This window comes from Mobula birostris, chromosome 2, assembly GCF_030028105.1.
Source record: "Mobula birostris isolate sMobBir1 chromosome 2, sMobBir1.hap1, whole genome shotgun sequence".
NCBI classification, from domain to species: Eukaryota; Metazoa; Chordata; class Chondrichthyes; order Myliobatiformes; family Myliobatidae; genus Mobula; species Mobula birostris.
The window spans coordinates 132650193-132663411 of NC_092371.1; the positions used below are offsets into that span (position 1 = coordinate 132650193).

A 13219-nucleotide genomic window follows, 5' to 3' on the forward strand; every position below is an offset into this window, starting at 1 on the left:
ATAGGAAGCAGGGAGTAAATAAGGTGCTTGAGGAGTATAAGAAGTGCAAGAAAATACTTAAGAAAGAAATCAGGAGGGCTAAAAGCAGACATGAGGTTGCCTTGGCAGTCAAAGTGAAGGATAATCCAAAGAGCTTTTACAGGTATATTAAGAGCAAAAGGATTGTAAGGGATAAAATTGGTCCTCTTGAAGATCAGAGTGGTCGGCTATGTGCGGAACCAAAGGAAATGGGGGAGATCTTAAATAGTTTTTTTGCGTCTGTACTTACTAAGGAAACTGGCATGAAGTCTATGGAATTAAGGGAAACAAGTAGTGAGATCATGGAAACTGTACAGATCGAAAAGGAGGAGGTCCTTGCTGTCTTGAGGAAAATTAAAGTGGATAAATCCCCGGGACCTGACAGGGTGTTCCCTCGGACCTTGAAGGAGACTAGTGTTGAAATTGCAGAGGCCCTGGCAGAAATATTTAAAATGTCGCTGTCTACAGTTGAGGTTCCGGAGGATTGGAGAATGGCTCATGTTGTTCCGTTGTTTAAAAAAGGATCGAAAAGTAATCCGGGAAATTATAGGCCAGTAAGTTTAACGTCGGTAGTAGGTAAGTTATTGGAGGGAGTACTAAGAGACAGAATCTACAAGCATTTGGATAGACAGGGACTTATTAGGGAGAGTCAACATGGCTTTGTGCGTGGTAGGTCATGTTTGACCAATCTATTGGAGTTTTTCAAGGAGGTTACCAGGAAAGTGGATGAAGGGAAGGCAGTCGATATTGTCTACATGGACTTCAGTAAGGCCTTTGACAAGGTCCCGCATGGGAGGTTAGTTAGGAAAATTCAGTCGCTAGGTATACATGGAGAGGTGGTAAATTGGATTAGACATTGGCTCAATGGAAAAAGCCAAAGAGTGGTAGTAGAGAATTGCTTCTCCGAGTGGAGGCCCGTGACTAGTGGTGTGCCACAGGGATCAGTGCTGGGTCCATTGTTATTTGTCATCTATATCAATGATCTGGATGATAATGTGGTAAATTGGATCAGCAAGTTTGCTGATGATACAAAGATTGGAGGTGTAGTAGACAGTGAGGAAGGTTTTCAGAGCCTGCAGAGGGACTTGGACCAGCTAGAAAAATGGGCTGAAAAATGGCAGCTGGAGTTTAATACAGACAAGTGTGAGGTATTGCACGTTGGAAGGACAAACCAAGGTAGAACATACAGGGTTAATGGTAAGGCACTGAGGAGTGCAGTAGAACAGAGGGATCTGGGAATACAGATACAAAATTCCCTAAAAGTGGCGTCACGGGTAGATAGGGTCGTAAAGAGAGCTTTTGGTACATTGGCCTTTATTAATCAAAGTATTGAGTATAAGAGCTGGAATGTTATGATGAGGTTGTATAAGGCATTGGTGAGGCCGAATCTGGAGTATTGTGTTCAGTTTTGGTCACCAAATTACAGGAAGGATATAAAGAGCACAGAGAAGGTTTACAAGGATGTTGCCAGAACTTGAGAAACTCAGTTACAGAGAAAGGTTGAATAGGTTAGGACTTTATTCCCTGGAGCGTAGAAGAATGAGGGGAGATTTGATAGAGGTATATAAAATTATGATGGGTATAGATAGAGTGAATGCAAGCAGGCTTTTTCCACTGAGGCAAGGGGAGAAAAAAAACCAGAGGACATGGGTTAAGGGTGAGGGGGGAAAAGTTTAAAGGGAATATTAGGGGGGGCTTCTTCACACAGAGAGTGGTGGGAGTATGGAATGAGCTGCCAGATGAGGTGGTAAATGCGGGTTCTTTTTTAACATTTAAGAATAAATTGGACAGATACATGGATGGGAGGTGTATGGAGGGATATGGTCCGTGTGCAGGTCAGTGGGACTAGGCAGAAAATGGTTCGGCACAGCCAAGAATGGCCAAAAGGCCTGTTTCTGTGCTGTAGTTTCTATGGTTTCTATGGTCAACAACCAATTCCTTCGTCTTGCTGACATTGAGGGATAGATTATTGTCTTCACACCATGCCACCAGGTTCTTAATTTCCTCTCTGTACTCAAACTCATTTTTACCCGAGATACGACCTACAATTGTGGTGTCATCAGCAAATTTACATATTGAGTTTGTTGAAAACCTGGCTACACAATCATGGGTGTACAGTGAGTACAGCAGGGGGCTGAGTACACAGCCTTGTGGGGCACCGGTGCTCAGAGTGATAGTAGAGGAGAGCTTGTCCCCTACTTTTACAGCCTGGGTCCTGTCTGTGAGGAAGTTGAAGATCCAGCTGCAGATCTGAGTGCTAAGGCCCAGGTTCCGGAGCTTAGGAATCAGTTTATTTGGAATGATGGTATTAAAGGCAGAGCTGTAGTCAATGTACCCAATTTCGGGACACCTGAATAGGAAACTCAAATGATAGACATATGGTACTGCTCATTTGCAGCTTTTTTTTCCTCCTTTGTTAAAGTATATTTATTATCAAAGTATGTATACGAAATAAGCACCATGGAACCTGTTCAAGAAAACATCAAACACCCAACGCATGAAAAAGAACAAATTGCACAAATAGCAAAAAAAATAAGTGAACAACACATAGAATATCAAACATCAAACCAGAAGTCCAGTAGTATTTAGTTTGGTTCAGTACCGCGCCACTGGTCCACTGCAGGCCGTAGGGCTATTCTTCGCTGATGTGCCCCAGTCCGCATCAGTCGTTCTGATCAAACAGCTCAAAAGCAGCAAAAAAAAGTAATCAGAATATAAGAATACATGCAATATGAATCTCAAAGTACATGTGTGTACAAGTGCAATTAAATCCTCGCTGCAGTATCACAGACACATATCATGTAAGCAGCATTCACAAGAAAAACAAATTAATCATAAGTTATACTCAATTTTTTATAAGAAAACATTTAGAACAATAGAATCCAATTCAGTGCAAGGTGGTCAGTGGTTACAGTGTTGCTAAACTATACTGAGTAGAGTTTTGTTAATTGGTTCAAGAAATGAATGCTTGAAGGGAGGGAGGGAGTTTTTTTTAAAGAAACCGGTTTATGTGGGGCTTCAGATGTCTGTACTTCCAACACAATGGTAGCGGCGAAAAGATGATGTGGTCTAAAAGATGGTGTTTACTGACCATCTGAACCTCCTTACTTTCCTTTTTTTTGGCGTGTGCCTGCGTGCATGTGAGACTGTACGTGTGCGTGCATGCACGTGCGTCTGTGATGATGTCTTTTTCATGGCTTTTACAAGGCGCGGAGTGAGAGAGAGACTGTGTGGTGCGCTACTCCTCACACAGACATTTTCGCAGTATTTTTCCCTTTATTTTACGAGGTTGAGTTGCAATCTCGACACTCAACCCGGCACGGATGGAAAGCGTACTCGGGAGCGGACCCAACTGGTTTCAAACCCAGGAACCTCCGCTCCAGAGTCCGGTGCTGATGTCATTGCGCCACCAGCTGGCCCAGAACCTCCTTACTTTCCTGAGGAAGTAAAGATGCTGATGCAATTTCCTTATGATTGCAAATGCATGTTGGATTTAGAACAGGTCATCCAGGATTTTAAAATTTCTCACTCTCTCCACTGCAGATTCCCCTAATGTAGGTTTGTTCATGTCCACTGTCCTTCCCCTTCCTGCAGTCAGCAATCAGCTCTAGATTTGCTGACACTGGATGAGAAGTTATTTCTGCAGCACCACTCAACCAGGTGTCCTATCTTGCTATAGTAAAAATGAAATAAAAAATAAAATCCTATGGTGTTACAGCAAATAGACTGGCATAGATAGAGGAATGGCTGAAAGGCAGTAGGTAGTGAGTGGGAATAAAAAGGGGCCTTTCTGGTTGGCTGCTAGGGACTAGTGATGTTCCTTAGGGGTTAGCATTTTCACATTGTTTGTCAGTGATTTATATAGTGGAATTGATGACTTTGTGGCAAAGTTTGCAGGTGATTTGAAGATTGGTGGAGGGGTAGGTTGTGCTGAGGAAGCAATGTGATTGCATCAGAACTTAGACAAATTGGAAGAATGGGCAAAAAAGTGGCAGATGGATCTGTTGTCATTGGAGAGATCCCAGAGGAGGCTCATAAGGATGATTTTGGGAATGAAAAGGTTAACATATGAGGAGCGTTTGGCAGCTTTGGACCTGTACTCACTGGAATTTTGAAGAATGCATGAGGATCTCATTGAAACCTACTGAATTTTGGAAGCACTAGATAAGGTGGATGTGGAGAGGATGTCTCCTCTGGTGGGGACATCCAGAGCTAGAGGGCACAGCCTCAACATTGAGGGGCGACCTTTTAGAACAAAAGCAAGGAGGAATTTTTTAACCAAAGAATGGTGCATATATGGAATGCTCTGCCACAGGCTGTGTTGGAGGCCAAGTCCGTGGGTATATTTAAAGTGGAAGTTGATAGATTCCTGATTGGTCAGGGCATTAAGGGATATGGTGAGAAGGTAGGTGTATGGGGTTCAGTGGGATCTGGAGTTAGCCATGATGAAATAGTGGAGTGGATTCAATGGGCTGAATAGCCTAATTTTGCTCCTATGTCTTATGGCCTTATTGTAAGAGAGTGGATCAAGGAGCTAACCACACAACCTTAAGGTAAACCTTGGTCAGGGAGGAGATTTAGATTGAGGACATGCAGTCCTCTTTTATTGTCATTTAGTAATGCATGCATTAAGAAATCATACAATGTTCCTCCAGAATGATATCACAGAAACACAAGACAAACTGACTGGAAAAACTGACATAACCACATAATTATAACATATAGTTACAAAGTGCGAAGCAATACCATAATTTGATAAAGAACAGACCATGGCCATGGTAAAAAAAAAAGTCTCAAAGTCTCTCAAAAGTTCCATCATCTCATGCAGACGGTAGAAGGAAGAGAACATGGCCGATAGTGAGTTCAGTGTGAGGGGTTTTCTAAAATTCTAGCACATGATGTTTTCAAGAAGGTGGTGGTGTTGGGACTGTTGAATAAGTTTCTTGGGCACGATGGGATTTGTTTCAGGCTATTGACAGGGACAAGAGAGGAGATTGCTGGAGCCTTGACAGAGATCTTGGTTTTCCCTCCATCCATAAGTGAAGTCATGAAGGACTGGGGGGTAGCCAGTGTTGTTCCTTTTGTTTAAGAAGGGCTATTGGGATAATCCAGAAAATTATAGGCTGGTGAGCCTTGTCAGTGGTGACGAAATTATTGGAAAGGTTTTTGAAGGGATAGGATGTATTCACATTTGTAAGCGCATAGGGTCATTAGGGATGGTCAGCATGGTTGTGTCTTTTGAATGGTTGAGTTTGTTGAGGAGGTGAACAAAGATAATTGATCAGGTTAGGGCAGTGGATATTATGTAGATGAACTATAGCAAGGCATTTGACACGATCCCTTGAGGTAGGCTGATCCAGAAAAATAAGGCACGTGGCATGCATGGTGACTTTGTGGTTTAGATTCGTAGTTGGTTTGGCCATAGAAAATGTTGGAAGTATGTTCTTCAGACTGGACGTCTGTGATCAGTGATTTCTCAGAGATCAGTGGTGAGACCTCTGTTTGTATGTACAGTAGCTGAGCTGATTAAGTTGGAGGTGAAGCAAAAATTGATGGGAGTTATGGGTAGTGAGGAATGTTGCCAAAGGATGTAGATCAATTAGAGATATTGGTAGCGAAATGGCGGGTGGAATTCAATCTGCAGTGTACAAGTACGATGTATTACAGTTTGGTGGAAGGGGAAAGCATATTGTTAATGGCAGGACCCTTAGAAGTATTGATGTACAGAGGTTTATTGGGGTGCATATTCATATTTCTCTGAAAGGGGCAGCACGAATAGGTGAGCTGGAAAAGAGTTGAACAGCATGCTTCCTTTAATTGGTGGGGTGTTGAGGGTAAAAGTTAGCAAGTCATGTTGCTGCTGTATGAAACTTTGGGTTGACCACATTGGTAGTTTTATGTGCCGTTCTGGTTGCTGCATCTTTGGAGAGGGTGCAGAAGAGGTTGATTAGTGTGTTGGTTGGATTAGAGTAGTAGCTATAAGGAGAGGCTGGACAAATTGGGATATTCTTTGGAGTGTTGGAGACTGAGAGGAGACTTGATGGAAGTTTATAATAATTGAGAGGCAGAGATAAGGCAGGCAGTCTGAATATTTTACCCCAGAGTAAAAATTTCAAAGTACATGTATGTCACCATATACAACCTTAAGATTCATTTCCTTGTGGGCATGCTCAATAAATCTATAGAATAATAACCACAACAGAATCAATGAAAGACTATAACCAACCTGGGCGTTCATTCAGTGTGCAGAAGGCAACAAACTCTGCAAATACAAACAGGAAGAAATAAGCAATATATATTGAGAACAGGAGTTGAAGAGCCCTTGAAAGTAATTCCATAGGTTGTGGGAATATTTCAATGATAGGGCAAGTGAAGTTATCCCCTTTGGTTCAAGATCCTGATGGCTGAGGGGTGATAACTGTTCCTGAACCTGATGGTGTGAGTCCTGAGGCTCCTGTACCACCTTCCTGAAGGCAGCAGTGAGAAGGGAGCATGACTTGGATGGTGGAGTCACTGATAATGGATGCTGCTTTCCTGTGACAACGTTTTGTGTAGATGTGCTTAATAGTGGGGAGGGCCTTCCCTATGATGAACTGGCCTGTATCCACTACTTTTTGTGGGATTTTTCATTCAAGGGCATTGGTGTTTGCATACCAGCCTGTCTTGAACCAGTCAATATACTCTATGGAAGTTTGTCAAATATTAGAGAACACTGCTTTAAAGTGAGAAGGGAAAAATCTGAAGGAGTCAAGCAAAGCTTCTTTTTTAAATACAGATTAAAAGGTGCCTTGTTGTGCTGCCAGGTGGGGTGGTGGAAGCAGACATAGTAGTAACATTTATTAGTATTTACACAGGCATGTCAGCATGCAGGGAAAAGAGGGATATGGATTGTGTACAGACTGTGCAGATAGGATTAGTTTAATTTGGCATCATGGACATTGTGGGCTAAAGAGCCTGTACCTGTGCAGTACTGCTCTTTATGTTCCAAGTCATCCTTGACTACGACATTATCTCTAAAAAGATTTCTGCCTTGGATCAGCAAACAGAATGAAGGCAGTAACCAAAATGGAGCTTGTATTGTCTCTGACACAGCACCACAAAGCAGTAAGTTTGGTTTCAAAGTCATCAGATGAGCTTGTGAACAATTTTGAAATTGTTTTTACCCATGTGAGCCTTGATCAATATTTTTGAAGTTTTGTAGACCTTAAGCCAGCATGGTAATTTGACAAGTTAAAACACAAGTTCATTTTGTTTTAAGGATTGTGGTGAGTTGCCCTCAATTTTTTGCCCATGTTCTCTATCAAACATCACCAAGATAAATAAGATGATCACTTATCTCAAGTTTTCTTTTGCCCAGTGTCTGTTAACACTTTAGTTCAAAACGAAACAAATTGATCAAGAAAATAGTGTCCTTTACCTAGGTGGGTGTTATAAATCGTACAATAATGCAGCATGAAAGAAGATTGGTTGGCATATTATGCACGTCAAATCTTTACACAGCTTTCAAATCTACTCTGAACTCCCTGTGATATTCTTCCTTCGCTCTGATACCAAGAATAGGCCACATTACTGCAATTAGACCTCTGCAATTAACTCATCACAGTGAGTTAAGTATAAAGCACACTCCATCTTCCCTAACTTTAAAAGACTCAGCTGTCTGTTTTTTTTTGGTGGATGGTGAAGCCCTTGGGTTGCATTGCTGTATCGGAAATAGCAGAGGTGAGCCATGAATCCTTGAAGCAAAGTATACAACAGTCCCTGTGTCCCTTTGGTACTGTAATCTCTCTGAGGTCTTCAGTTTTATTCTACGGAGACTGTACATTTGCCAGCAGGATAGTTGGAAGTGGGGATCTAAGGCCTCTGCACTTCAATTGTACCTGTAGCCAAATGCGCTTTTCCCATTTCCTTTTTCTTAAAAGGGAACCACACTCACGTCCTGAGTCTGCAGTTGGGACTGCCAGTTTTGAGGATCAATAGAACTTTTTTAAAATCTATTGATTAGTAAGAATGCAGTGGCTCTTGACAGGGTGCAAATGACATTCACCAGGAGTTTTGCATGGGATAGAGCAAGACAGTGAGGAGAGACTGGAGAAGCTGGATTCCTGGAGAAGAGTTGGTTATGGGGGAGGGACAGATTGAGATGCATAAAACAATGAGTGTGTAATCAAGATAGACTGCAGAGGTAGATGAAACTCAAGAATATAACTCTTAAGATAAAAGGGAAGTGATTCAGTAGGGATATGTGGAGGACTACCTTCATCTTGAGAGTGGTAAGTACCTAGAATGCACTGCTTGATAGTGTGGTTGGAACTGGGTCATTTAAGAAGCATCAGGATGCTTGGAATTTAGTCAAAGGCTTGTCATCCATAGACTGGTGGTCTAATAATTAAGTCAACTGCAGGTCAAAAATTTGGCCAATAATTGTGCTGACCTTTGTAATTTTGCTGAAATAAGACTCACGTAGGGAGATCAATGTATCCATAAGTTATCTTCTGTATTGATTATTTGGGAAGAGGAAGTCATTGGCATCACATTCCCATTGTCGATGGTTGGGAGGGAGCCGAGGAAATTAATTCCAATACAAACTTGTTGGGAAGTTTCCAACTGATTAACAGTATTGCAAGCATTATATGTTACAAACTAAGCAGCATATTGCTGTGTGGCAAAATGCTAGGATAAAATCTGAAACAGCTTTCATATTTACATGCTTCCAGGATTATTACTGGTTTCATGAATGTTTACACTTTTAATTAAAAGCATGACTAAGATTGGATTCAAGGTTGTTTCATGTCATTTCCTGTACATAAGTGTAAAGGAAAACAAAATAATTGTTATTCCAGATCCAGTGCAACACAAAAGAATGCAATAATTTTAAAAAACTAATTTAAATACTTTGATTGTATGTCCATAACGTGCCACTAGACTGTACATAAGGTGACTGACAGGAAATAATATAGTGGTAGTTTTAGTGGGTGGAGTTGTTGATCAGCCTTACCGCTTGGGAGAAGTAACTGTTTTTGAGTCTGGTTATCCTGGAGTCGATGCTATGTAGCCTCCTCCCTGATAGGATTGGGACAAACAGCCCATGAGTAGTGTGGGTTGGATCCTTCATGACGTTACTGGCCCTTTTCCAGAACCTTTCTGTATATATGTCCTTGATGGCAGGTAGGTTGGTGCCAGTGATGTATTCCACAGTTGTGACTAATGGCTGTAGAGCCTTCCTATCTGTCGTACCGCAGTTTCTGTACTAAGCAGTGATGCAGCTTGTTCGAATGCTCTCTTCTGTGCATCTGTAGAATGGTGCGAGTATGGATGTGCGAAGTCCAGCTCTCGTCAGCCTCCTCAAAAAGTGGAAGCATTTGTGAACTTTCCTGACTCTGTAGGATGTGTTCTGGGACCATGAGAGGTTGTGTGTGATGCGCACTCCCAGTAGTTCGAAACTGCTTGTAATTTCCACTGCTGTGCCACCAATGTAGAGTGTTAGTGCGATTGCGACTTCTTCTGAAAGTTGATAACTATCTCCTTTGGCTAGTTGACATTAAGGAAGAAGTTATTTGCTTGGCACCAAGCCTGGAGCTTTTCCACCTTCTCTCTGGACACTGTTTCATCATTGTTGGTGTTGAGCCCCACCACTGTCTTGTCATCCAGCAGGCTTGACAATGTGATTGCTCATGTGTTTGGCTGTGTGCAGCCATATATGAACAGTGTACAACAATGGGCTCAGCACACAGCCCTGGGGGGCAGCTGTGTTGAGGATGATGAGGAGAAAGAAGAGTTGTGCATCCTGACTATCTGAGGTCTGTTCATTAGGAAGTCCAACATCCAGTTGCATAGTGGTGAATTTAGACTGAGGAGTAGGAATTAGTTCACCAAGATCTGTGGGACAATAGTGTTGAATGCTGAACTGAAATCCAGAAACAGCATTCTGACATGTGTCTCTTATATTGTAGGTGTGTCTGGGCCAGATGCTATGGCAACAGTTGTAGAGCGTAACACAGATGGAAGCAATTTTTTAACCATTCTATCTCTGTGACCTGAATTGGCTTAGTGACTGGTAGAGTACCTCCCACCTACCTACCTTCCCCACCCCCCCACCTTCCCATCTGTCTTTCTTACCAGTATGAACCCCATTCCAGCAGGGAGTCAAATGTCTACCCTGACAATGAATTTTAACAGGCAGTTTAGTCAGGGAGGGCTTCACATCAAAGCTCACTTGATAAATATCATCAGCAGGAGCTTTCACCTTTTTATTTTTTGCTTCCTTAACTGAAATGATTTTAGCATCCCTATTCTTACTGTGGCTGTCATAAAATAATTCAGCAGAGATCACAAATATAGTTGACATAGTTTGTCTAGTACAGACATTTCCCACCAAACCATTATTGGAAAGTAATTACACTATCCAGTGAGGTATAATTTTTCTTTCTTTTGTATCACTTAGGGTACTCTACACAACTACTCATCTGTTTTCCATCCTAATGCCCAAAGTGCAATGTGCTGAAACACTTTCTTGCGACTCTTTATGTTCCATATTACAGAGAAGCTGAAGTTCACGCCAACTCCACAGCAACATCAGTGTATGGAGCTGAATAAGGATATGACAATCCAGTGTTCTGCTACTGGTCGTGAGAAACCAGCCATCAGATGGAGCAAAAGTGGTGAGATCTTCTTTATGGATTTGTATTTAGGACACCAATCAGTAAATTCCTGTGAATTTTAAACCTTGTTAGGTTTACTAAGTATTTTTTTTTTAAATGTCAATTTGGAATTTTTCTTTAGTATTATTACTTTAAGTCAAAGAGTTGCATAGATTTTATGCCTCATTGTGAAGCTCTCTCAAAAGCCTTCTGCCTTTTTGCCACAAATGTTCCTGTTAGTACATTCACAGCAATTGTTTCTTCAACTTCTGTCGAAGCTGTTCTCTTGTGTAAAGATGGCTCAGTTTTCACCATTTTTTCCATCCCTGGAAACCCTTGGTCTGTTTGCTCACTCCACCTTAACCCTATTTATTTATTTATTCATTCAATGATAAAGTGTAGAATAGGCTCTTTTGCCCTTCAAGATGCACTGCCCAGCAACCCCTGATTTAACCCTAGCCTAGTTAGGACAACCCTAATCGGGACAATATACAATGACCAATTAACCTAACCAGTACTACTTTGGACTGGGAGGATACCAGAGCACCCGGAGAAAATCCACACATTCCACAGGGAAGATAAACTCCTTGTAGAGGCCGTCGGGATTGAACTCAGAACTTTGATGCCCCAAGCTGTAGTAGTGCGTGCTAACCACTACACTACTATGGCACCCCGTATTGGAGCTGAGTTGGGTCGTTTGACCTCCATTACAAGTGGATTTAGAGTTACTGATTTCTAGAGTTTGAACTAGACCTGTTTTCCTTTTGTAATTCATTTTGCTAAGATGCAAACATGTTTATGAAGTTGCACGTATGATGAGATTGATATTTTTCCTGTAGGTAGGTGACCAGAACTACACACAACACTCCAAATCTTGCCTCTCCGTCTTCAACATAACATTCCAACACTTTACTCGATACTCTGATCTGTGAAGGCCACTGTGCTAAAATCTTTCTTTACAACCCTATCAACCTGTGACACTGCTTTCAAGAACTTATGGATCTATATTCCCAGATCTCTCTGTTCACTGCCCACATCAGTGCTCTACTGTTTACCAGCCCTACCCTGGTTTGTCCTCCCACAGTGCAACACCTCACTCTTCTCTGAACTAAATTCCATCTGCCACCTTTACAAGCTTTGGCCTTCCTCACTGTCCACTACACCTCCAATCTTGGTGTCATCTGCAAAGTTGCTGATCCAGTTTACCACAACATCCATCTTATTGATATAGATGAGACTCAGCACTGATCTCCGTGGCACTCCAATAGTCATGGGCTTCTAGTCAGAGAAGCAACCACCTATTACATCTCTGGCTTCTGCCGCAAAGCCAATGTTGATTCCAGTTTGCTACCTTACTTTGAATGCCAAGCAACTGAACCACCTTGACCAGTGTCTCATGCATGACTTTGTAAGAGGCCTTACTAAAGTCTGTGTAGACAACATCCAACGAATTTCCTTCCATTAACTTTCCTGGTAATCACCGTTTGTAAATAAAACATAAGACTGGTTAGACACAACCTCCCATGCACAAAGCCAATTTGACTATCCCTAATTTGGCCATGTCTATTCAAGTACTTGTATATTTTGTCCCTTGGAATAAATTCCTATGATTTATCCACTACTGATGTCAGGTTCACTGGCCTATAATTTTTTTGGTTTATTCTTGATCTTTGTTGAACAATGGAACAACAGTAGTTTTTTTCCAGTCCTCTGACACCTTGCCCTTGTTAAAGGACCTTTGCCAGAGTCCCTGCAAAATCCCACAAGGTCCATGGAGTTCAATTGTTGTGCCCTGAGGATTTATCTACCCTAATTTGCTTCAAGACAGCAAGCACCTCCTCTTCTGTAATTTCTATATGGTCCATGACCTCACAGCTACTTTGTCTCACTTCTATTGACTCTGTATCCCTCTCCCAAAGTAAATAATGATGCAAAAAATCTCTTTCAGCCCATAGATGATCATGTTGATCTTCCTGGGTGTCAACATCTCTTGAGGATCTATCCTGGGTCCAACTGCATAATGATGCAGTTACAATGAAGGCATAACAGCAGTTATATTTCATTTGGAGTTTGAGGAGATTTGGTCTGTTAGCAAATACACTCAAAAATGTCTACATATATACTATGAAGAGCATTCTAACTGGCTGTATCACTATCTGGTATTGGGAGGAGGCTGGGGGATGGTGAGGAGGTTGGCACGGCACAGGATTGAAATAAGCTACAGAAAGTTGTAAACTCAGCTCCATGACAGGCACTAGCCTCCCCAGCATCCTGGATGTCTTCAAGGAGCGATGCCTCAAAAAGGCATCCATCATTAAGGACCTCCATCACCCTGGACATGCCCTCTTCTCTGGGAGGAGGCGCATACTCAGCGATTCAGGAATAGCTTCTGTTCAGGTTTCTGAATGGACATTGAACCTATGAGCACAGCCTCACTACTTTTTTTTCCCCCTCTTTTTGCACTACTTATTTAATTTAACTTCCTAATATATACAATTTATTGTAATTTAGTTATTATTATATTTTACAATGTACTGCTGCTACATAACAACAAATTTCTCAAC

The 13219-nt window shown here is 41.8% G+C and overlaps 1 protein-coding gene across 1 annotated transcript in view; it reads left to right on the plus strand.

Annotated features, from left to right (window-relative positions):
- The window catches only part of LOC140191284 (inactive tyrosine-protein kinase 7-like), a 211542-nt gene that overhangs the window by 166531 nt on the left and 31792 nt on the right, over window positions 1–13219 (plus strand). Inside the window, exon 10 of the mRNA XM_072248558.1 lies at window positions 10557–10676. Coding sequence (XP_072104659.1) covers window positions 10557–10676 — 120 coding nt within the window. The remainder of the gene's footprint in view (window positions 1–10556; window positions 10677–13219) is intronic.